The sequence below is a fragment of the Notechis scutatus genome, chromosome 1 (assembly GCF_049901735.1).
Source record: "Notechis scutatus isolate UNSWTSFEM ecotype Mainland chromosome 1, rNotScu1.2, whole genome shotgun sequence".
NCBI classification, from domain to species: domain Eukaryota; kingdom Metazoa; phylum Chordata; class Lepidosauria; order Squamata; family Elapidae; genus Notechis; species Notechis scutatus.
Genome location: NC_142009.1, coordinates 74,789,788 through 74,816,897, shown reverse-complemented (window position 1 = coordinate 74,816,897; position 27,110 = coordinate 74,789,788). Strand labels below are relative to the sequence as shown.

The window sequence follows — 27,110 nt, the reverse complement described above, 5'->3', positions numbered from 1 at the left end:
CAGTGTGTGACGCATCCGGCCCATTAGTTTGACACTCCTGCATAACAATGCCACTTTATTTACATTTAAGAGGCAATTTGTTGCCAAAAAAATGATGTATATCATAACCCAAAAGGCTGCTGGATTACTGTAGTTCAGGGGTGTCAAACTCAACTTCATAGAGGGCCGCATCAGGCTGTGGTTAACCGGGGTGGGGTGGGGGTGGCTGATTGGGTAGGTGTGGCCAACTGGGTGGGCGTGGTTAGACACCACTCCCCAATCTGCTGGCACGTTTCCTCTTCGCATTTGGTAGACCAGGACAGCCCTGCGGGCTGGATTCGACCACATGGCGGGCTATATCCAGCCCACAGGCCTTGAGTTTGACACCCCTGCTGTAGTTTTTCTAATTTGCATTGTATTTTACTGTTGTTTTTATATGTGTGGTTACATACTTGTATACTTTTATAGAGGGGGTCTCCCTAAATATTAGAAATAATAAAAATACATCAAAACAAAAAACAAGGCTCTTGCATTTATGTGTTGTTGAAAGACATTTGCTTATTGTTTTGACTTGAAAAATTTTAAGTTAAAAACACAGTGTAGTAAAAAGATGGTCAGAAAATTAAATTTCTCAGAACAAGGTTTCTTCTAACATCAGTGCAAAAAATGTGAACTATTGATTTGGTGAGGAACTATTTTTATTTAAAGGTTGTTATGAACCAGCTAAAGATCTGTAATCAGTTGAAAAATCTCATCAATCAGGGTGCTTTATGTAGGTGGTTAAAAGTGAATCCTTCCCTAGGAGATGACTAGCCTTGAAATGTATCCATATAGCACTTTCCTTTTTGTGGATTAGAAGATACAAGAGTAGGCAGAAGATCATGCCCTGTTTACCTACCTAGTGATTGTGAATCTCTGAATTCAGTTTGTGTGGATATACTCAGAATACCTATCTACATCTCTCAGTCAAGAACTATGTTTACCACAAGGGAGGCACTAAGGTAGTGGAGACAAAATGTTTATAATCATAGTGTTGATTTACTAAACAGGCCACAGCACTTTTCTCCCTCCTCTGCTTATTTTCCCTCAGCAGCCTCACTTTTAAAAACAATCACAGCTAGATTAGATAATTAAAAACAGGGTTTATAAATAAAGCTAACAGACTTTTTGACTACAGTTACAGTGTCACTGCCTGCTAAAAACAGGCACACATGTGCACACACACAGTTTATCAGATTACAAATTAGTTGCTGTGGAATAGGCTTTAAAAGAGTTACATAATTACAAAATAACCACATTGTTTCAAAAACTTTTGTAATCTTTTAATTAGCTTTACAAGCAACTCGAGAGCTCTTTCAATAAGGAACACTGATTTTCAAAAGTTACGTGACTTTGTAATAAATCTGCAAATGAATCCTGAATTTCTTTGCCTGCTAGATAAAAGTCTTGTTTTACAGCTGGCTAATGTCATGAAATAAAAATAGCATCATGAAGCTTTATCTTTAACCAGGACTAAACAGAAATACAGGCCATAAGACAGTTTAAAAATAGTCTGAAACAGGTTTCTGTTTGGTGATGCCCCAGGCTGAAAATTTAACTGACGTGAACTGTTTTCAAATGGGCATCAGAGGCCCAGTTTGGTAACTTTTGTAAATAATGGAGATATCCAAGAGATTGTATATCTCCCTAGCAAGCGCAAATGTAAGATGCTGATAAAGGGACAAAAAAAAATAAAGTCATTTTAACACATTAAATGTAATACAAAAGCAGTTAAAAGTTAGATTTACTAGGCCTAAACTGTGCATTGCGCTGCAGACCAGTCAGTAAAGAATTAACACTCCTTGGCCAGGCTTCCAGAGGCACTTAAGTAAGATGTGTTTTCTTTCGATTTATCAGGATGAAGAGAAAAGTCAAACTATTACAAGTTTTGACGGCTAGTAAGTAATTTTTGGAGAAGGGACCGAAGAGAACAAAAAACCCAAACTTTTTTTTTGTAATTTCCCCAGGATGTTATAATAATGTTGAATTTTCTCCCTTCTGTCAATGGTCATTAAGCACAATCCTTGTTTTTCATGTTTTACATGAATAGTAAGGTTTTTTTTAATAAAAATTACTGAACTTTCCATAGAAAAGGACTTTTAAGAATATAAACTATACAGGTGTTAAGTTGTATACAGAGAAACATTTCTGTACACTTACTTTATTTTGATTAAGTGAGGCAAAAAGGGATTGGGGATGCTATTGGTAAGGCTGGGAGAATTTAAAAGCTTCCCCCGTCAGCTAATCATATTTCAGCAGAAAATTAAAATAAATTTCATATAGTTATTGTTCCTCACTCCCCCCCCCCCAAACATTAGACCATTGTAAAAATTTCTCCATAGTATGAAATCCTTCACATATTAAGCCTGCAGTGATGCACTTCAGTCTTAATGTATTTAATATACACTTGACATTATGTAAAAGGATCAAGGGGCAAACAGTAAAGGATGAGGGATGGTAATGCTTTGAGAGAAAACTTATCTCTAATTTTAACTTACACGAATGAGAGAAAGCTTTCAAATGAGTTAAGACAGATCTCCCATCACAGTAGTAGAAGAGGTGTTGTTTCATCTAAAAGCCTAGAAAAGCCCTTACAGTTTAGGTATTGAATGATATTTGTGGACAGAATCCACCTAGTAATTCATCTGCAGAAGTTACACAAGAGCTCAGATTTTCTTTGAAGAACTGCATTTCCCTCAAATGGGTTCACAGATGAAGTTCCCAGTGGAGTACACCCATAGCGTTCAACACTATGACAGTACAGATAGTGTCAAGTTCACTTAGTGGCCAGCCAGTCACTTAGAAAACTCAAATGAGACAGGTTAAAAAATGGTTACTTTCCAGATTCATTAAGTAAAGCCATAAGTAATTGACAGAAAGACAGGCATCTGTTTCATGTTGCTTAAGTTTCAGAGAGAACACAATACAATCAATCAAATCAGCATAAGATATGAAAAATGGGTTCTCAGGTGATGATTAAAGTGCTCCTTTTTGGATTTTAGGTAAAAAGACAATCATTTACTGGCATTTCATTTATTTAAATTAAGTTTTATGTGGTAGAATAATGGGGAAAATAGCAGATTTACAAAAATAGAGAAATGTTGCTTTGAAGAATGTTTTGTTCAATTTTGATCACCAAACCTAGTTATACAAAATTATTTAAACTCAATATTTATCGCTTTTTTAAAGAGGAAGATGAACAGCACTGGGCTGAATGACTGAATGTCAAAAGATGAATGGTAGGAAATCTCTAATGTCTGGCACTTCATGTGTAAATTGTTTAGCAGACACAGGACTGGAGTCACAATCATGGAGTACAATGCTTCAGCAGTAAAAAAGCCATTTGATGGAACATCAAAACCCATTGTTTACCGATTCAAAATCTTGATTTGGTGTTGATTTTCTTTTTCTTATTATTCACATTCAAAAATTAATAGATATCACCGTTTGATGAAGGTGAGGTGAAAAGAGCCAGGATGTAGAGGAGGGAATAGTAGACCAAAAGCTTTACAAATGTTCTTTCCCATTTGAATCCAAAGGTTTATTTAGTTCAACCCTCACACCTTTTTCACCTACAAAAAAAGGGAGGATATTATATGGAAAGATGGTACTGGTAGATGGATTTGAAATAAGTTGTAATTTTCCTTTTCTTAAAACTTTTAAAACAAAATACACATTTTTAGAACTTCACAATCAATGCCTGTTTGAAACCAAGTTAAATATTAATTGGCTATTACAATAATTATTACCTAACAAGACATACTGAACTATACAAAGCTAATGGCTGAATTTGGAAAAAAAACCAGCATCAATGCACATCTTTGCACTTGGTTTTTGAATATTAAAACTATTTTTATTATATTATTTTGTTATAATTAACACAATATCTTAGTTTCATTTTTATTTATTCACCTAATTTATATGGCTACCCATCTCACAAAAAAAGTGTCTTTATAGGCCCTACAACCATAATTGAGCCCACAATTAGTCCTTGAAGCAGGTGACACAGCAGAGAAATCTGCCTCCTGAGTCCCACCAAATGTCGTTCTCTGACAGGACCGCCTCTTCGGCTGGAACTGATAGGACAGGCAAATATAGTCAGGTAGAAATGGTCCCTCAAATAAATCTGGCCCATGTAAAAAAAAAAACATAGCTCCTTGAACTGAAATTGAAAACAATTTATAACCAGTGGTTTGTGAAACATTGTAATGTGTGTTCTAGAGAAACAGATAACTGCATGTGCCACTGCATTTTGTACCAGCTGAAGTTAACAGTTTTATAGTTTTAATTCTAATTTAACTTCTGTGGACCTCACTCCATGTTTAAAAGTCCCCTGATGTTGTCTATCATCCCTGTCACATTTTGATTTTTTTTAATTTTCTTTGTTCAAATTTGTAATTTTAAAGTTCCCAGATACTCTTCAAGGGCAATCCCACACAAGTAGAAGCAAAGTTTCAAGACACTTCAGAAAATCAAACAGATAGATCCTCATCTTTTAGAAACTATGCAATATGCCTATCCAAAAGCTATATACTTTTTCCATTTTCCTCTTACGCTGCCACAGCAAAAGTCAGCTATTAAGGAATTTCTAATACAGAGATACATAATTCTATTTTTGCCAAAGTAGTCAATCTTAGTAAACTATACTCCTAGAGCAGATAATGCTTGACATTTTAATACAGTGACAGTGGCTCAATTTCTATGCTCTAGATTATAGTGTAATTTTTATTAAACACAATCTTTAAACATAAATTAGAATAGTCCTACTACACTAAATTAAAGTAAAAAATTTGTAAAATACTCAGTAAGAAAATATAGCAACTTACTTACCTGTTAAGTATTTTACTTTTGCACGGGCTCTTTCATCTGCATCAAAATACCACACTGTTATTGCGTACCTTTAAAAGAATAAAAAAAGTGTACAAACATTAAAATAATGCTTGTTAAAATTACTTGAGATTATTTCTATTATACTTGAAAAGTACAATTCCAATACAATTTGTCAGTTTTATAAAACTATTTCCCCCCTTATGTGGTGCCCATGAGTATAATGATTTTTGTAATTTATATAATTATTAGGGAACTAGGTATTTTTTAAAGTGAAGCTCAAGATAATTACTATCTTAATTTCTCTAGAACTGAGACCTCTGTAATTTATGGAAATTCATTTTAAATCAATATGAAAATAAAAAAATATTGAATTATATTGTATCTTTGCTAATTAAAGTGCTTTAAAATAATTTTACCAGTCTATTAATTCTTTAACAAAACATTTGAAAGCTATTCCTTACTTACATCATGTAATGATTCCTTAATTTTTCAATTTATAATTGAAACATTTACTTTTTGCATTAAAATTGTGATGTCCTGATCTTCTAGGAAAAGTTATTATCTCTGAATTATCTAAATATAATTTCTGTAAGTGCAACATTCCCTGATATATGGATTTCAACTCTCAGTATTCCTCAGCCAGCATGACTATTGCTGAGAATACTGGGAACTGAAATTTATACATCTGGAGAGTATCAAGATAATAGGAGGCTATTTTAGCCTTTAAATAAATAACACCATAATAGATTAAATTTATTTACCTTTTTTTGCAATCTCTGAACAAGGATATGTACAGGCCCAGCCCAAGAGCAACATAGAACAATCCAGTCAAAGTTAATTTATTTCTTACATTCAATAGACTAGACTTTTCACTAAAGCCAACTCCAATAAAACAAGATCCATTATAAAAGTTCATTATTGCAAAATAATAGTCCAAAATTCTAACTTTTTATTTATTATATATTCTACAAACTGATGGACTTTGACTCTGATGGCCCACAAATAGTAGCAGCAGGGTAGACCCCCCCAAATTGCAATAAGCATTTAAAGAGGGTTTTGTTCATCTGTAACTTTTTAGAAAGCAATTAATGTGTAAGCTAAAGCAGCAAGTTTTTAACATTTCACACCCTACCATGGTTCTTTAAAATCTGTATGTATGATTGATTCATCTCACCTTGTAGCAAATGCAGGCTGCACTTCATGAGGGTTGCGGCGATCAGACCAGAAGAACAGCAGTCTATCAAATTTAGGTTCAATATCAGCAAACTGGGCTTTGCCTTCTGGGAATATTCGAAGAATACCTCCATTTATCTTGAAAAAAATCCAACAGGAATTTACATTTTTAGTCATCAGTTATTGTAAGATATTATTGTCTACTACAATAGTTAACAGCAATAATGGCAATTCCAAATTTTTTCAGGGTGATTACAAAGAGCCATCATACTAAGATGATACAAATTAGGTTCTGGCTGTCTTCTACAAACTTTCCAAAAGATAATTCTTCTTCCTCCTTCCCTCTTTCAACATATACATTGAGCACCACAATTAAAGATATAACATATTTGGTACTTTATTATAAATAAGTTTATTACATTTGCATTTGAATCAGGTATTTGAATTTGAAGAGACATCAGGTAAAACAAAGGGTGGAGGATTATGTTTATATATCAACAACAACTGGTCTCAGGATATAACTATAATATATAAGTTTTGTGATGAAAACTTAAGAGTCTTTACACATCAACTGCAAGCCATTTTACTCTCCACGTGAGTTCTCCTCATTTCTCCTAAAAGCTGTGGATGTTCCTCCACAAGCCTGTGTAAACAAGGCATTACAAACTCTTGCTGATCAAATTATGGAGGCTGAAGCCAAACACCCAGGTTCCCTTCCCATTTTAGGAGATTTCAATCAAGCAAATTTAAGGAAAGAGGTCCCAAAATATTTCCAGCATGTAAATTGTCCCACCAGAGGCAAAAATACTTTAGACCACTGCTACACAACAGTCAAAGATGCTTATAGGTCTTTCCCACGAGCAGCTGTGGGACACTCTGACCACTGCATGATTCACCTTGTACCTGCCTACAGACAAAGACTTAAAACCATTAAACCAACAATTAAATCAGTGAAGACTTGGTCGGATGAGCCAAAGCTGAAACTCCAGGCCTGCCTTGATGTTTTTGAAGATGCCTCTGCAGACCTAGATGAGCTCACAGGTACTGTAACATCATGTCAGCTTCTGCGAAGACTTATGTGTACCAACAAGAAACCTGCAAATATAGTAACAATAAACCTTGGTTCACAGCTAAACTTAAGCAGCTACGTCATTCCAAAGAGGAAGCCTACAGAAAAGGTGACAAAATGCTATACAACCAGGCCAGAAACATATTAACAAGAGAGATCAGAGCAGCAAAAAGAAGCTACTCTGAAAAGTTAAAGAATCAATTCTCAACAAATGAACCAGAAAACCTGTGGAAAACTCTTAAAAACATCACTGGCTTCAGCAAACCTCCTTCCCAGGCAGAAGGAAATCAAGAACTAGCAGATGACCTGAATGTGTTTTACTGCAGGTTTGAAAAGAAACTACAGCCACCTATCTCCACATCTGTAGTTATGAAAAATCTTTGAAAGGCTTGTGCTGTCCCACCTGAAAACCATCACGGATCCACTGTTAGATCCCATGCAATTTGCATACCGAGCAAATAGATCAACAGATGATGCTGTTAACATGGATCTGCATTACATCCTACACCTTGAATCTCCAAATACCTACGCAAGGGTCCTCTTTGTAGACTTCAGTTCAGCATTCAATACCATCATTCCAGACACTCTTCTAAGTAAATTAAACCAACTAGCAATACCTGAACACATTTGTAAGTGGATCATAAGCTTCCTAACAGAAAGGAAGCAGCAGGTGAAGCTAGGTGGAATCACATCCGATATCTGTACAATCAGCACAGGCCCCCCACAAGGCTGTGTGCTATCTCCACTTCTCTTTTCCCTATATACCAATGACTGCATCTCAAACGATCCATCTGTTAAAATACTGAAGTTTGCTGATGACACAAGTGATTGGGTCTCATTCGAGACAACGATGAATCTGCATACAGACAGGAGGTTATACAACTTGCCTCGTGGTGTAACTGGAACAATCTGGAACTGAACACACTCAAAACCGTAGAAATGGTGGTAGACTTTAGAATAAACCCTCCTATACTACCACCTCTTACAATACTGGACAACACAGTATCAACAGTAGAGACCTTCAAATTTCTAGGTTCTACTATATCACATGACCTAAAATGGACACCTAACATCAAAAACATCATCAAAAAGCACAACAAAGAATGTTCTTTCTGCACCAACTCAGAAAGCTCAAACTGCCTAAGGAGCTGCTGATACAGTTCTACAGAGGAATTATTGAGTCTATCATCTGCACCTCTATAACTGTCTGGTTTGGTTCTGAAACCCAACAGGACAGACACAGACTTCAGAAGATAATTAGGACTGCAGAAAAAACAATTACTACCCACCTGCCTTCAATTGAGGACCTGTATACTGCACGAGTCAAAAAGAGGGCTGTGAAAATATTTACAGACCCCTCACATCCCGGACATAAACTGTTTCAACTCCTTCCCTCAAAACGACGCTATAGAGCACTGCACACCAGAACAACTAGACACAAGAACAGTTTTCCCCCGAAAGCCATCACTCTGCTAAACAAATAATTCCCTCAACACTGTTCAACTATTTACAAAGTGTACACTACTATTACTGTTAATCTTCTCACTATTCCTTATCAACCATCCCCTCCCACTTGACTGGTTCCTAGTATGATTTGATTGTTGATTGTACCCTATGACTATCATTAAGTGTTGTACGTTATGATTCTTGATTCTTAATGAATGTACCTTATCTTTATGTATACTGAGGGTATTTACACCAAGACAAATTCCTTGTGTGTCCAATCACACTTGGCCAATAAACTATTCTATTCTATTCTATTCTATTCTTCTATTCTATTCTATTCTATTCTATTCTATTCTATTCTATTCTATTCTACTCTACTCTACTCTACTCTACTCTACCACTTTACCAACAACTACAAATCATAATGTTGATTATCATAAAAATGTAAGCTAAGGGTAGGAGAATTACTTGAGGCTGAAGATCTCAGTTTACATAACAGAATTTTCAATATATTTTTCAAAAGTAGAACCAGATAACATTTTAGATCCTAGACAGAATATATTTGCCCTGGAGACCTAGGCTTGGTTGCAATCTTAAGAATGAGTTTGTCAGCTATTCAAGGGAGTTAGTTAAAAACTCATGGAAAAACTAGCTTAACTATTTTTAGACTTATTCAAACAACTTAGCATAACACTCAACCACTTACTACAATTAATATAACATTTCTCAATATATGTATTGTAAAACCTTCTCCAAAACTAGGAAGTACCTTGGCATCCCAGTCTTTATTAAGGTAATATATACATGTAACACATCTTCCATCTCCATTTGGATTATCCACATGTCGCACATATCCTGTTCCATTGCCTGGGTAACAAGCTACCATTGCCTGTAATTAACAAGAAAGCACAAAATATGAACATAAAGGGACTTCTTTATCTCAAGAAACAGATTTATGAATTTCAGCATTTTGACATTTAATATTGTGAAAATATTTAATATGTAAGTGAATATGAGTAACATCTCTGAAACTTATTTTTAAGAGCATATTAATTCAGACAGTTGTCTAACACAGTGATCCCCAACCTTTTTGACGCCTTGTGCCCAGTACCTGGAGAAATTAAAAACAAAAAAAACAAAATAACACCACAGGTCAATGCTCAATAGAGTTTATCATCTTATATTTCAAGATTAAAACAGGAAGAAATCAACATTATTTTGCAAGACCTTTTTTCTGGTCCCAGGGATATGAAGGGTCCCATTTCTTGGTTGTGATAATGATTTTCTTTGTGTTTTAATTTTTCTAATTGTAATTGTTTTATTTTATTGTTCACAGCTATATAAACTAACCAACTAAACTAGCTACCTAAATAAATAAATAAAGCAATACACCTATATTCAATAATTTCCAAGTGTACTTCTGCTCCTACAATTACATTTTTTGTTTTTTTCCTCTGGATCCCACTCTGCTCCAGGGTTCCTTACCTCCCCTAAACAAATGTCATACAGGTAGTCCTTGACTTATGACCACAATTGAGCCCAGAATTTGTTGTGTCTGAATTTTAATCACATGACCATGGGATGGTCATATCATTTTGGTCTAACACATTAGAGTAATGATAGCCTTATACATATTGACAATTTGTAAGCTCTAATCATCTGATATAATTATTGTGCCAGCAGTAACATGGAGAAATTAAAAAACAAAAAACAAAATAACACCACAGGTTAATGCTCAAAAGAGTTTATCATCTTATATTTCAAGATTAAAACAGGAAGAAACCAACATTATTTTGCAAGACCTTTTTCTGGTCCCAGGGATATGAAGGGTCCCATTTCTTGGTTGTGATAATGATTTTCTTTGTGTTTTAATTTTTCTAATTGTTTGTTTTATTTTATTGTTCACAGCTATATAAACTAACCAACTAAACTAGCTACCTAAATAAATAAATAAATAAATAAAGCAATACACCTATATTCAATAATTTCCAAGTGTACTTCTGCTCCTACAATTACATTTTTTGTTTTTTCCTCTGGATCCCACTCTTGCTCCAGGGTTCCTTACCTCCCTAAACAAATGTCATACAGGTAGTCCTTGACTTATGACCACAATTGAGCCCAGAATTTGTTGTGTCTGAATTTTAATCACATGACCATGGGATGCTGCAACAGTCGTAAGTGTGAAAAATGGTCATATCATTTTTTTCCAGGGTTGTTGTAACTTCAAACAGTCACTAAATGAACTGCTGTAAGTTGAGGATTACCTGTAAATCTTTTCTATCAGTAAACATGATTCACATTGTTTTATTATAAAGAACATTATAATTTGGAGAAGAATACAGAGGCCTTTCCATTAAATTTTAGCCTGCTGTTTATAAATTCTATTGTTATTAATAATGTAAGAGAAAGAAGATTAGTGGTTTTGCTGCCTAAAGACAGTTATTAATACATTTATATGTAGTTACCTGCAAACAAACAATGACTTTTAAAATAGATTAACAAAGCACAACTGCTATATTTGGATAACATGCTATGTTAAAACAAATTCAATACACTAGAGTTAAACAAGACTGCCTATTTCATATAATGTTAGGACGGTGATATAAATCTCAACAATACACTGAATTACAAATATCCAACAGCATTTTTAACCTAGTATAGTGTGAGCTGCAACTCTGGGTGGCTATAACAACAGTAAAACCAGTAACTATAAAACAACCATAAAACAATAAACCAATCAAACAAAACCTTATGCCATAAACATCCCCTTAGGATGTTCTACAGCAAACTCTAATTACCCTTAGAATGGTCAGTTGAAATATAACCGTAATCTTTTAAAGTTATCTTTTTCTCCATTTATCTGCAGTAATAAGTGATTTTGTTGTAAGTACCTTTAGATTCTTCTCTAAAAACTTCCCAGAAGAAAAGAATAGCTACCAAGAAAACTACATAGACCCCTTAAGGAATTGAATACTAAAGGAATATTTATTTTTTTACCAGAAGCAATATAATAATATATAGTTTTAATTTTTGTAGCCATATAGCCATTTGTTCTTTGACGAGGACTTCCCTAGACTTCAAAAATTAAAGGAATAGGGGCTACAAATGAGTTAACAGGCACAACGTAAGTTTTTTTTTTTAATTACTCCTACATTAAACTATTTTAGTTAAGTCAGTAATACCATGGTTAAGATTGGATCAAAGAGAATACACAACTTGCTAAATAATATCATTTAACTATAGTCTATGTGTGTAGTCACATATATAAAAGTCATCACAGTGGATTGCTTCACATATCATAAAATAAGCATAATTGGTTTGGACATAGACCACACCAAGCTGGTTATTCCAAGTATGAAACTTAGCACATTCTTACTGTGAAAGAATTTAAGTGTTCCTGAGCTTAGTGTAAGAGTTTTAAGTATAGTAGTCATTATTTCATAAGCAATCAATCAAACATGCATCATAATTTCAACTCTATATTAGCAGTTAGGGTTTCAATAGGAAGTTGTTCATTAAAACTAGTGGAAAGTTTTGGCTTCACATTTGACAGGTGCAGCATGATGTGTCTATTTTTGCTTCAGGCTTCTTTGTAACCAATCATGTTTTTACATGTCTGCAGTTCCTTGATGCTTGATAATAAATAAACCCAGGGTTTTTTGTTTCAGGATCTTGCTCTTGAATATTACTCTTGAATATTACTGTGTGTGTCTGACCAGGCTGTTCAAACCCCTTTCAATAAAGATGGGAAATCAAACAATCGCATTGAGTCCTGAAAGTAGAGATGACTCCTTTTTTAAAAAAAAAATAGTTATCTTTTCCCCCATCTTTGCCATTTTATTAGTTTGCAATGTAAAATACCAAAATACAAAAGCAAATAATAGGAAAAATAGGGGAGCAAAAAAGGAAAAGAAGAGAAGGGAAAAAGGAAGAGAAGGCATTGACTTCCATCCCCCCTTAGTGCAGTAGAACAAGAAGTAATATAGAACCTCAACTTTTACTTTTACATAATAGTATAAACTAGCCATTTCTATACCAACAGATCTACAGATGAGTCCCGAGAGTAGGGAAAATGAATTTCATTGCATTTCATACAATTGGGGGGGGGGGGGAGGGGGGGAAGTATCACGGTTTCTTACAGATTTTCCTCCCATAGCACTTGCTAAGGGCTGAAGTGGTATTTGATTCTCCCTATCAAAAGAGTTGCTTCACAAATCTTTAGCATCAGGAAATGAGCAGCAAAACTGTCACTGCTTAAAAAGGGTCAGAGGAAGGGACTCAGGATTTAAGTCTTAGGAATACATATGGCAAGATTCTGGATTCTGTTAGATACAGATTTTTTTTTTTTTTAATGCTTGAATTTCTAATTGTTTACAACAAAACTACTTATCTTTGTGTCTGCTTGGGAATACAAACTGAGAGTGTTCAACTGATGTATCAGGTAGAAAGTATTGATATCACAAGATGTAATGATTTTATTGATACTTATCATTATCATGGCACATGGTTATTTGGGGGATCACTTCTTTCCAGTTACATCTATCTGTCCTATAGGTCTGACAGAAGAGGCATGTTACAGGCTACCCAGATAGGGAAGAGGAAAGCCTTTTCTGCCATGGTGCTTGCCCTGTGGAACATCCTCCCCACACCCCAAGGTGAGGCTAGCTCCAACCTTACTGGTCCTTCAGGTGATATTCAAAACATGGTTATGTCAACTGGCTTGGATCCCATAATAGACCAAAGCCTGCCAGATGGTTACATGATGGCCAACTGAATGCATTCTCTATAATGGCTTCTCCCCCCACTATTTTTAAAAATCTTTTTAATTTTATCTTTGTTGCCTCATTGGCTTTTTTTTATATCTAATTGGATTACCTTATACCCTGCCCAGAGTCACTACATGTAATATAAATGTGATTGATAGGTGGATGGTTGGATGATTGAATGGATGGCTACCCCATATTAAAAGCATTCTTAACAGGTATATGAAAAAATATTGCATAATAATATTTTGTTTTTTTCATGAACATTTAAAATTAGACTTTGTTTCTAAGATAAGTTTCAGATTCTATGTTCCCATTCAACTGGCACTATTAATATAACATACTATGATTAAGATACCTTCAAATGTGTTATAAACACATTTTCAGTTTAATTTTCTTAAATATTTTTCTCTCCTTGCTTTAAAATTTTTACTAGAAACCCATCCCCCTTTGAGTCACTGTTTCAGAGGTATTTCCCAACCAGATTTGTCAATGCCTTCAACAATGGCAAAGTTTCTAATATGAGTGGAAAATAAAAGTTCTTCAAAAATCTGGGACATAATCAGAAATATATATTTGCCTTGAAATTAGCCCGTATTGAAATGGCACAATCATGAATTGACCATAGAAAATGTTTATGACATTTTGTATAAAATATTTATAAAATTTGCCAAATTTCAATTCTATGGATGTAATGGGTCCCGGATTTCAGATGCATCCTGAAAGTACTTCATTTGAGGTACTTTGGTTGAAAACGTTTTTCGCTATATTTAACAATATTTAGTCTATTAAAAATTAGAATTGATGCATCTGCTGCCACTGTCTTTTCTGATTCATGGGATTTTTTAATATGGTATTATTTTCAACACAGGTTGGCAAATTATTTTGATTATAAGGTCCCCAATAGGGTCTTGGGGGGACGCTAGGAAACTTAAAATTATACTTTAAGAAACTGTTTTAAATTATATCTAATTTATATTATACGAAATGAAGCAAATATATTTGTTGATTCTGCTTTTTACTAATTGCAATCACCTGTCAGACTTCGTTCAGAGAAGGTTTTCACACAAAGACATCATTAGATTTATAAACTAGCACATCTATATCTCATTTACTTTAAAAATATGTGCTTAATGCACAAACATCAAAATTGCAAGCCACCATTAAATTATATTAATGCTTTTAACACAATAAATTTTATCCTACATGATTACATTTATAGCATGGTTGTCAACCGGGTTTTGAAAAAAGATCACACAAAATTAGAGGTGTGAAGACCCATTGAATAGGAATAGAAAAGTTTAGGAAAAATCAGGAGAGGAGTTTTTCATGTAAAAATGATTTATAAACTATAGCATATTTTCTTATTAAATGATATGTATAATTGTTAGCTGATAAAGTGGCCTATATTAGAAAATACATGAAGTAAAAGAAATAAACTATTATAGGACAGAGAATAATGAAAACGATTAACCATCAACAACAAACACAGTTGATAACATTTGAAATTCAAAAAATGAAAGTGTTTAGAAAATGTTTCACATAATGTGTGGATTCTCAGGCCTGATCATTGCTTCCTTTTTGTACCCTTTTCCCCCTAAAAAGTAAATATTTTCTGAATTATTTTCTGTAGCAGAAGATAATATTGAACTACATAATCTCAAGGTTCCTTTCTACTATATGATTCTATGACAGGCCTGTTCAATTTTTACTTTGCAGTGTTCATGCTTTCCCTAAATAAGAACAAATATAAGATATCTATTTAGTGTTCAGCAGCTTACAGCTGCATTCGCAACTAAAATCAAAAGTGTTTATATATTTGTGTGATTGTAATTTCCCCTTCAACTTTTGAATAATGACATGACTTTGTTTTCTCTCTGTCTGTTGAATATTTGTCAATGTTTGCTAGTTTTTGTCCCCTTATATTGGCAAAATAAATAGCAACAGCTATTCTCCACCATTTATTTTGATACTTAATGTTTTGACTGAAAGTAGAAATATATTTAATGTCAGGTTGACTGCTGGTCACCAGAAGAGGACTAGACTTTATTATGATTCATCTAACAAGCATATTTTCTCTTTTCTTCCTATTCAAACTATCTCAAATCTACTCTAGAATCCTCCAGAAGATTTAAGAAACATACAGAGAATAGATGGGAATTCTTTTCTCTGCTGTGTTCCTCTGTTAGCAGATGAGCTTCATCAAATACAATACAAATGTGATATAATACCTGTAGGCATCACATTCCCGAACAAAGTCTAGTTCAGAAGCTATATTGGAACCCACAAAGTTACAATACTTTTAACATTAAACATATTAGCAATTCTTCTTAAACAAATTCAATTTTCTACAGGAAAAAGCAGAAGAGAGAGAAGAAAACTAAAATGCCTAAAGTAAAAATCTGTATGCCACAAACTGAGCCCAATAAATCCCAATAAGCTAATTGTGTATTTTTTTCTCAACAACACCAACACTGCAAGTGAGAAAATGATTCTTTTCCTACTAAAGTGTCAATTCCTAAGTCAAAAAAAAGCCAACCTGGAACATAACTAATTTTCTATTAAATAAGCTCAGTCAACCTTCACAGTTCTTTACATAACTTAAAAAGAAAACAGAAAAATCAACTTTATAAACTTTAAGATGCAGAAATGTATTCATCCTACCAGGGGTGGGATTCAACCGGTGTTACTACTGGTTTGGTGATTATGTTTTGCGCGCGCATGCACGTTTCGTGCGCATGTAAAAAAACCTTAAGCTGTGTCACCCGGACAACTGAAAAGCGGTGCACAGCATTTGAAAAGCCTCTTTTTTCCTGCTTTTTCAACCTCAGCTGTGCTGCGCAAAGCAGCTGCGGTTGAAAAAGCAGAAAATAAAGGACAGGTAAGAGCCCGGGCAGGTAGGTGGGCCAAACAGCAGTAAACACAGAACTGGTTTGGTATCTGCTGCTCTTCAGAACTACCAGTTCTTTAGAACTGGACAGAACCGGTAGCATCCCACCCCTGCATCCTACTTTGAAATAAAGCTAGAAATTCTGAGATATTTTTTTTACTTCATCTTCTGGAACATTTTAATAGGAACAGCAAAGAAGAAGAACTCAAGCTAGTACACCATGAGGACTTATTGAGTACTGGAGAGACCAAACTGGCCTGTAAGACAGACCAAATGAAGAATAGAAAAGAGACAAAGCAAAATATTACATGCTCAGTATATTAAAAAAAAAAAAGTAAGCAAAACAGATAACAAAACCTGGCAATGGCTAAAAGCAAGCACACTGGAAAAAAAGACAGGCTAATTTTGGCTATACAAGAGCAAACCTTAAGAACAAATGTATACAAAGTCAGAACTGAGAAGACTGCAACAAGGAACAAATGAAGCTTCTGCAAAAGAAACAGACACTTGCTTAACTGCTGCAAGAAGACGGCAGAGACTGACTACAAACAACAGCATGACAAAATAGCAACAATGGTGCCTTGGAAGACCTGCAAGAAATATCATTTGCAAGCAAGCAAGAACTGGTGAGTGCACAAAATAGACAAGTAGAAAAGGAAGAAGCTAAAGTGCTCTGGGATTTTAGAATTCCAACGGACAAGTACTTGCCACATAACACTCCAGACATAACAATTGTTGATAAGAAGGACAAAAAATCTGGATAGTGGATTAGGTTGTACCCAGAGATAGCAGAAGAGAAGAGAAAGAACTGGAGAAAATCACAATATGCAAAGACCTGCAAACAGTACAGTGATTATTTGATTGCAGGAAATACGACTTCAGCAATAGAGTGGTCAATGTCTGGAATACTCTACCTGACTCTATAGTTTCTTCCCCAAACCCCAAAAACTTTAACCTTAGACTGTCTACTATTGACATCACCCCTTTCCTAAGAGGTCTGTAGGGGGCGTGCATAAGCGCACCAACGTGCCTACCGTCCCTGTCCTATTGTTTCTCTTATTCTTTTATTTTTCATATATGTACCCATTTCATGTATTCACAACTATGTATACTCTTATTATCTTGTAAACAATTGGCAAATCAAATAAATAAATAAATAAATAAATTATGGCAAAAGAAAACAATGATAGTAACAGGCGCCTTAGGTGCAATCCCAAAACAACTGGAGCACAGTTTTACACCAACAGCTTAGATAAAATGACCATCAGCCAATTGCAAAACCTTTAACACCATCAAACAACACCTGACTAACCTAGGTCCTTGGGAATGACTCAATGGATGGATAAAAATGTCAAATCCAGTCTAAATAGCTGGCTTATAGTGCAATCAACTTTATGAAATTTATATGTCACCTGATTCCTATCCATTATACTGGATAGTTTAGAAAATTGTAAGAAATATTTAAAACCCAAAAAAACACCAAAAAGCAAAAAGAACAAAGATGGCATATGTAACAAACTGAGATAGGAATAAAGAAAAAGAGGAAAGAAGGTCTGCAATCACATTTGCCATTATGCAAAGAGCAAGGTCTTCAGAGCCACTTAAATCTCAAGGGAAACGTCATTCCAGAGGGCAGCACTGCTACAGAGAAGGGGCACTTCCAGGATCCTGACATGAGACATTGTTTAACTAAAAGAACTTGGAGGGTGCCAAGTCTGTTCTACTCCTAATAGCTTTAAACCAGGAGTGCCAAACTCAAGGCCCGCGGGCCAGATCCAGCCCATGGGGTGCTTAGATCTGGCCCACGGGGCCAATCTGGAAATAGCAAAGGACGGTCTACAGGGCGTCTGCTAGCAAAAATGGGGCATGCCCCCCCCCACAACCTCTTTTGCCCTCCGGAGTCCTCCAGGAGTCCTTTCAGGCCCAAAACAGAGCCTCCAGAGTGGTCCAGGAGGCTGTCCTTGACACAGGTTATAAAAGGAGGAAAGTAAACTATTTTACCTTTCAGGCTTCCAGGATTCTGCTACTGTAGTCTATGTCAATAATTTTGTAGTTCTAGTCTTTCTATGGAGTCAGTTTCTTGATCTGGTCTCTTTCTCTCTCATAAGATAATCAAGTCGATTAAGTATTAAAAAACAAACAAAATCACAGAAATGTACACCTCCCTACTTTTATAAGTTTATAAAACCATGCGGTCCTGTGTCATGCCCACTATGGCCACACCCACCATGGTCACACCACCAGCCCAAGATCAAGCCCAATCATGTGATCCTCAATGAAATTGAGTTTGACACCCCTTCTTTAAACTATGGTGAACACTAAGACTTTACAGATATCAATCATCTTCAGTATTTCTTAGATTCCCTGATAAAATATATTTATAATTATTTTAATAATAAAAAATGGGAAGCTGATCAGTTGCAAAGCAATGACCTTATAATATCAATTTTATTTATATCAATGCCTCTGAGTTCTGGTTTTAGAAAGTAAAAAGGATTAATGGCTATAAGCTAATATTTGGTATGAAATTCTATGAGCCTACAATTTTTTAAAAAAGTGAATGACAGATAAGTTGGGGGAGAAGAACACAAAACGTAGCAGGAAAAAGCACCAAGCACCTTCTGAAGCTATGACTGACCTGGCTAGCTAGAGAACTGAAATGGTCACATGGCATCTCACTTAATCATCACTTCCTTCAACCGCTAAGATTCTGGGCCCAATCATGTTCATAAGTGGCAGACTACCTGTATATACTTCAAACAGTTATATGACTCCAATCAATTTTGCTGGTATATAAAAACCAACAACATGGAATAAAAACAACTTTATAGAAAGTTTTATGGTAAATACTTACTGGCCTTTAAAATAAGTGAATTAATAGGACAAACTGGCATTTAATGCTAAATTGACCAACACATTTATGATATGAAAATCAGAATTGCATAATTGATTCAAAACAAACTAAAGTTTTGAGTTATCTTACAGGATTAAACTAGAACAGATAGAAAGGGATACTAGATGAGTGGCCAACTCTCAAAAGTGACTTGCAAGCCTGCCCCTTTAAGCCATATTCATTTTTAATGATACAAGATAGTTTTCGTTCATTTCAAATAAGCAAAATTCTTTTAGAGTATACTTGAATCTAAGGGCAGCAATATTCTAAGAATGAAATATGTGTGATAGTGCGATATATATGGTTTTGCAAATAATTGTTTTCTATGAAGAAAACTATGTTAAACAAAGTTCTCTATATCATTCTTTATGTTAAAGGTTTTTATATTGCCTTTTTAACAATCCTGGAGTTTTTAAATAGTTGTTTACCTCAAAACAAAAGATTTTATTAAAGTTAAGCTTATGAGACTTTCTCAAAGGTATATGATAACAATTATGGTTAATATTAACAGATTCAAAGGCAATTTTCTAAAACTGTGCTAAATTCTATGCAGCACACAAATGTATCATGGTCTCTTCATAAACAGTTCTAAGTTATATTAAATTGGCAAAGTTACAGTACAGAATGAAATTTGGAAAAAAATGAAATTAAAAAGTAACAAGACCAGATAAAACAAGTTAATTTAAGAAATACAGGTAGTCCTGAACCTATGACTATTGAGCCCAAAATATATGTTGCTAAGCAAGACAGTTGTTAAGTGAGTTTCCCCCATTTTACGATTTTTCTTCCTGCAGTTGTTAAGTGAATCACTGCTGTTGTTAAGTAACATGGCTGTTAAGTGAATCTGGCTTCCCCATTGACTTTGCTTGTCAGAAGGTCACAAAAGGTGATGACATGAACCCAGGATACTGCAACCATCATCAATATGAGCCAGTTGCCAAGCATCCAAAATTTGTTCACCTGACTATGGGGATGCTGCAATGGTTGTAAATGTGAATAATGGTCACAAGTCACTTATTTCAGTGCTTTTGTAACTTCAAAGGGTCACTAAACAAAAGGATGTATGTTGAGGACTAACTGTAATCAGAGGGGGAGAAAAACAGAAGAGTTTTGAAAGCAGAAATAGTAGTTTGACACATTGAAGTCACTGTGTTACACATACAGGTAGCATGTTATGGAATAAAACATTCAGGTTTGACAGTTGAATATAAGAAAAATGCTATAAGGAAAATTGGATTTTTCTCAAGCATTATAGTTACATAATCTGTAACTTCTATATTTCACTTTACTTTGACTTCACAGTTCAATCTGCTTTCTTCCATAAATTGTTTTATGTTTATTAGATGTTTTGATTTGTGGGAACAAGATAGTCCAGATCACAGGGGGAAATGTAGCACCTTCTAAAGCAGCCTGACTTCTTCTTGGGGTTGTGTTTAGAAGGTTTGCCCTCTGAAACTGCTGCATAATTCTGGGAGAAAATATGGGTTTGTGTCTTCAAATCTAAACTGCTACATGGCACACTCGTATTTCAGGAAAATATTCCCTGCAAGTCTTAAATGGTTTTTTTTCCAATTGCCCATAAAAACTATAGAGGGGCTTTCACATCATCTCTTTCTTAGCATTATCAAATGCACTGTTCCCATGAGGTTCAAAAGCTAGCAAATATCATATTTGTTTAATTGAAACTGATTTAAGGAATTCTTAATTCAGATTATGTATCATTTTGTCCTATTTTATAAACCACAATGAACATTTTTTCTTAATATATGTGCAACACAAAGCAGTGTAGATGACTCTTCTCCTGACTCTTTACATTAACTGCATGCTTCAAAAGTATATTCTTAAGTGGGCAAAAAATAAATAAAATAAAAACAGACCTGCATCCCCAGCACGAAGATTTATAGAAAAATGGTGATAGAAGCCTTCTCTCTAAAACTACACTAAAACTATACCATGAAACATTTTAAACAATGCTGCTACCCAATTATATTTTAACTGATGGCAAGCAAAGATATCACGTTTCTAGCATATTGGACTCAAGCAGCATATTATTAATTCTATCATTGATAATTATTATATTTTTGTATAATTATAATTATAAACATAACCCAACACTTTTTCTAATGAGTGAATACTTCCACATTTTAAACCTGTTAATTTCTTCCCACTCAGTTCTTTCCAACAAATGTTCAAGTGTTAATACTCATCCAAGTTTGCTTTATTCTCTTGGTTACAGACTGAGAAGACAGCATATAATTCCAGGCAATTTCTTCATTTTCAACTCGCTGAATGAAATGTTTATGTTTAAAAAGAGCTATGGCCCATCCAACATTTGTTTACCTCTAATCATGTGCAAAGAAACAAAACCACAATAAAGATTTATACTACTTTCTAATCATAATACAGTTCTGCTATGTAATCTTGGTAACACTATGAAACTTTGGTCCTATTTATCAATATTGTTCAATAATGCATTAGTTCCTAAATAAAGAAAATTAAAAATTAATTTTATGCCTACCATAATATCCAAGAATGCCCTTTTAGCTTACTAGAATAAATAATCACTAAATCTCAGTAAATTGTGCAATATTGGTATTAAGAGTCTTGTGCTATATGTAACAAGATGTGCATTTAGCATTACAAAATAATCAAGACTGAATAGAATGTCAAGCAATAAATTCAAATTTCCCAGGATTACACCATGATAAATACTGTAGTTCTAGCTAATTTAAGTTTGCATCTATATACTATTATAAGTATATGGGTAAAATGATAGAAGATACACAGCACCCATATTGATACAACTATGCTCTTATTTTACTGTTTGTTCCACATATTTGCTCAATTACAAAGCAGAACCTCACAAATGTCTCATTTAAATCACCCCAACACATAACTCTGTAATACAACTGTGTCATCAGTTGGTTATATGAAAAAGTTATATAACTGTGTCATCAATTGGTTACAGGGGAAAACTTACTTTTTTCAATGTTTTGTCTACATTTCTCCTCCTTATAAATCTTAAAATGTCTGAATTAGGAAGAAAACCCAGTCTTATCATATGGTCATTAGATAAAGGTTTTGGATGGTTTAACCAAGTGCTTATTTAATTATTTATTAATGAAAATATTAATTAAAATAATTAAGCCATTATTCAATCAGAAGCCTTTAAGTTCTACTAAATTCAGCTGAGATTAACCCCAAGCATACATATATTAAGAAACCCCCAGCCATCCCTTACAGCAGGGGTCTCTAACCTTGGCAACTTTAAGCCTGGCAGACTTCAACTCCCAGAATTCCCCAGCCAGCTGGCTGGGGAATTCTGGGAGTTGAAGTCTGCCAGGCTTAAAGTTGCCAAGGTTGGAGACCCCTGCCTTACAGAATCCCTCTCATAATATTTCTCTGACCCTTACCGCTCTCATCCACAATTTGAGGCCTTCAATTAATCTATTAAACCGTCCTAAAAATAAATGTGCCTACACCAACGAAGAAGAAGGCCTCCGTCAACAGCTAGAAGGCTGCTTAAGTACCACTAGAGGATGGCAAGAAAGAGGAGGGTACCACTCACTTTCGTCCTGCCGTTGATTTTGTAGTTACCCAGTTTGCCATTGCAGTGGCGTATAAGATCGTCCATACTGTTCATAAGCTTTCCGATGGTTTTGCAGCCAGGCTCTTTGCCTTCCACCCAGGTGATTTTATCGCCACGAATGTCCCTGGAGGAATCGCTCTTCTGGCTGACCAGCTGGCCGTCGGTGAAGCGTCCGGTGTGGTGCAAAGCCCGAACCTCCTGCTCGATCTGCCCGCCCAGCTCCTTGCCCAGAAAGTCATCCACCACGCAGATGCCATGCTTGTTCATGCAGGGCACGATGTACTCCAAAGCCAGGCGCTGAGGCACCAGCGATTTCATCTGCCCATTGGGGCGCAGGGACGCTTCGCCAGTCAAATTGGATTTATCCCGGTAGAAGTGCCCCGCCTCCACGGCCGGACCCGCCGCGGCAACCGCCGCTTCCTTATCCTCCTCTTCCTGTGTTCGGGCTCCTGGCGCCACTTTGGCAACGTGGTTGTTCGTGACCACCGCGTTCTCCTCCGAGTTGGTGTCCCGCTGAGGCTTGGCGGGGAGCGCTGTTGCTTTTTTGGATGCCGCCGCCGCCGCCGCCGCCGCCCTCTCCTCGCCGTCCCGTCCTGCAGCATGCGGGCGGCCGTGGCGAGCGCTCTGGTGCTGGTCGCCGCCGCCGCCGCCGCCGGGCTTTCGAGGCTCAGCAGCGCCCCCTTCTGCCGCCAGGGAGCAGCCGCCGCCGTCGCTTCCCCGACAGATGAGCTTGTGCTTCTTCCAGTCCTGACGCTGATGCTCTTTGCTACAGTAGAAAGAGCTGCGGCAGCGGCCGCAACGGAGCAGGTTCTTCATCTTCCCGCACAGCTCGCAGTACTGCCGGTCCCGCTCTTGGCTGGCGCTGCTGCTGCTGCCGCCGCCGCCGTCGCATTCCCCGCCTTGGCCGGCCCCTCCGCCACCGCCACCGCCGCTGCTGCCACTCCCACCGCTGTCATTGGCCATGTTCTCGCGTCCCTCTCCTTGGTCGCCCCTGGTTTTTTGTTTTTGTTTTCCCCCCTTTTCCGCGACCTCCGGGAAGGCGGCGAGTGGCTCACTTCATCATGGCCGCCCCCTGGCCCGTCAGAGCCGCGCCGCGGCTCTGCTGCTCCGTCCGACTCCTTCTCTCGTCCTCTGATGGGCGGAGGACCGCCAACCAAACCCCGCCGCCTTCTCGCCTGCCGCTTCAGAGGCGCCCTCCTACCGACGCCTCATAGCAGCCTCTGGAAAATGGGGCAAAGAGGCATCCCTCTACCTCCGCGCCTCTTTTTTTCTCCGCCTCCTCCGCCTCCTCTTCTGGCAGCGGGAGAAGCGAGAGACCCGTCCGCGGCCGGCGCGAGCTCTTCTTCCTCCACCCCTCCACCCACCTCGCCCTATCTCCTCCTCCTCCTCCCTTCTCACCGTTGCCCGGGCCTTGGGGGGGAGGGGCTTGCGCCGCCACTCTCCGGCTCTGCTTTGCACGTACGCCACTTCCAGTCAGTTTACTCCAGAAGAAGAAGGGAAGGGCGAAGGGGTGGAGCGCGTGCGGGCGCGCTCCCGAACCACCCCGGAGGTTCAAGTAGAGAGGCGGAACCCGGGTGGCCACGCGCGTTTAGGGGCTTTCCTTTCCTTTCTCTTGCTCGAGTGTCTGGGCCGCGTGGCTGCGGGGGCGGAAGACATCCGAGGCCGGCGGCTCCTCCACCCCGCTGAACTCCATGGTAGCTTAAGTTGGGAGGATTGAAAGGGGGAACTTCGATTCGCGTATAGCGAAACCTCCTTTCTCAGCGGTGCCCGCGGCTCATTTTCTAGTTTTGTTTCTCCGAAGCTATAACGCAACCGGCCGGCCGACCTCCTGCAACTCGGCGTGTGTGTCGTTTGTTTGCTCGGCCGGCCTAACCCAGAAAATCTGGTCGAATAAAACAAAAAGGGGGTTATCCGTTTGAACCTGACCAGGAAATTTACAATGCCGAGAAACGTTGTAGTTGGCTAATGTGAAAACACCGGAAGCATTTCTAGGTTTAAAACCCAATATTCCCTCCACCAAAAGGAAGCATCAAGCAGTGGTTTTCAAATTCGTTAACTTTTAAGTTGTGTGGATTTTTTGATCAATTATTTTAAATAATTATTTTTATAAATGTGTAATTTTGGTCTGTAAATTGCTGGATTCTGGGAGTTGAACTTCACACATCTTAAAAGTTGCCAAGTTTGAAAAACTGCTTGGGTAACGACTCTGTTCGTTCCAACAACCAAGCTGTATCCAGCTATGTGCGACCCTCCAAGTAGAAGTTATGTAGGTAGGGACCTTTGTAAAATTTAGAAAGTTTACATTAAAAAAGATGGACATTATTACTTAAGAGTAGAGTCTGCTGCCTTGTTTGGTCTCCTTGGAATTCTATTCAAGCCAGAGGAAAAATAAGCTTATTTGGTCACGGCCAACTTGCTATTCACTGGTGTATCAGGTTTTATTTTTATGTATTTATTTATCAAATGTACAAGATAACAGGTTGATTGGTTTTGATTGATTATGGCTATCAAGCTTATGTCAGGTCTTAATGATCACATATTTCCAATTATCAATGGGCTAGCTTTTGAATAGTTTATGTCATGGGTACATAAGGATGAAGAAAAATTTGTATAGCTCCTTCCTTGACCTTGTTCACGATAGCTATGTATGTAGTATGTGTTGCTGAAAAAGAATACATTAATATTTAAAACATGCACAAAGATAGATGGAAATTTTAGAAATAATAAATGGGGAGTTACAGCTGTGTGAAAAAGCCCTGCACGATTTCAGTTTTAAGCTGTATTTATATGTTTAATCAATTTTTCACCCAGAAACCATGCAAAATTAGTACTTTGATGAAAATTTCTGTAGTCTGATTGAGATGCATAATTTTTATTAATATAACCAAAGTTTTTTAAAGGTTTTGAGTGAGTTTATGTGCTAAAACAAACACAACTTGCATTTTCGAAAAAGTTAGGATCAAAAATAGCCAATCAGCAGCAAGCTTTGGCTGACCAATCAAAATGCACAGAGGCTAAATCTATGAGCCAATCAATGTTGTCATACTCTCTGACTATAAATAGGCATGAAAAGCATTGAGAAATTTAATTTAGCTCTGGCTGCGGGCAAGGATGAAGGCCTTTGCTTTCACCAGTACTGAGCAGCGGCATCGCATCATTGTGCTTCATGAAGAGGGTTGTACAGAAGTAGCCTGTACAGAAGTAGCCAAGAGAGTGAAATGCCATTGTACCACAGTGATCAGAGTGGTTGAAAAATACTAAATAACTGTTGATGACAGGCTCCGCTCGGGAAGACCAAGAAAGTCGACAAAACGGCAAGATCGGGCTCTGCAACGCATTTCGATGGCTGACAGAAAGCTCACCTCACCTCAGATTACAAGAATTTGGGGTGAAACATGATGTAAAAGTGTGCACAAGCACAGTGTGTCGCAGACTGCTTGGCAGAGGGCTCAAAGGCTGCAGGGCTCAAAGTAAACTTTTGCTCACAGACCTCACCGATCTCATCAACGTGCGTGGGCCAAGAAGTATGCCAAGTGGATTAACGAACAGTGGGTTGAGGTCATCTTCAGTGACGAGAACAATTTCTACTTGACTGGGAATCAGTGCAATAAGTATGTCAGAAGATTTCCAGCTGAAGAATTTAGGCCATACTGCCTGAATCTATCTGTGAAGCATCCATTGTACGTGATGATCTGGGGCTGAATCGCTGCTTCTGGTATTGGTTGGCTACAAATCATGCAGGGAATCATGAATTCCAAGCAGTATGTTGAAGTCCTGGGAAAGACCATGCTTCCTTCAGCTCAGCAACTTGTAGGGAAGGACTTTTACTTCCAGGATGACAATGCTCCTTATCATCGAGCCAAGTCCGTCCAGCAGTGGATAAAGAAGCATGGTATTCGACTCCCAGATTGGCCAGCTCAGAGCCCGGATTTGAACCCAATTGAGAACTGGTGGGCCAAGATTGGTTACGAAATAAGCAAGAAGCATCCGAAGACCAGCTGATTGAATCAATTATTGCAGCCTGGCACCACATTGTCACCAAGATCACATGCAAAGGCTTATACAGTCTATGCCGAAGTGATGCCGCCTGGTGATAAGCAATAAGGGCTGGCCAATTTCATATTAGTAACCATGTTTGGTTGTCTAAACGGTCTTTTTCAGGGCCACAAACAATAAAAATGTTAACAAAACACTAGCATCAGCCTTAGTAATTGCAACACGTATGCCACTGGGTATGCATCAGTTAATCTGTTTTCATAGTCATTGTAAGCATGCATTGTAAGCATGCAAGAAAATTCACAGTCCCCATCCAAACAGCACCAAATTGCAAAAAACTTATGCTTTTCACTTAAAAACGACCAGTATTTCTTGAAATATAACAATATTTGCATAGCAGTTAGCATAAAATATCATAAAATCTATGGCCTATCCAAAAATGT

The 27,110-nt window shown here is 37.1% G+C and overlaps 1 protein-coding gene across 1 annotated transcript; it reads right to left on the bottom strand.

Annotated features, from left to right (window-relative positions):
* Positions 1-1,279: 1,279 nt before the first annotated feature.
* EGLN1 (egl-9 family hypoxia inducible factor 1) lies at positions 1,280-24,195 on the bottom strand. Its single transcript, XM_026669451.2, has 5 exons — positions 22,651-24,195; positions 9,306-9,425; positions 6,023-6,159; positions 4,849-4,916; positions 1,280-3,590 (listed from the first exon to the last, which is right to left on the bottom strand). Exons 1-5 carry the CDS (start codon positions 23,632-23,634, stop codon positions 3,526-3,528), a joined length of 1,374 nt encoding a protein of 457 aa, XP_026525236.1. The 5' UTR covers positions 23,635-24,195; the 3' UTR covers positions 1,280-3,525.
* Between the last annotated feature and the right edge of the window lie 2,915 nt (positions 24,196-27,110).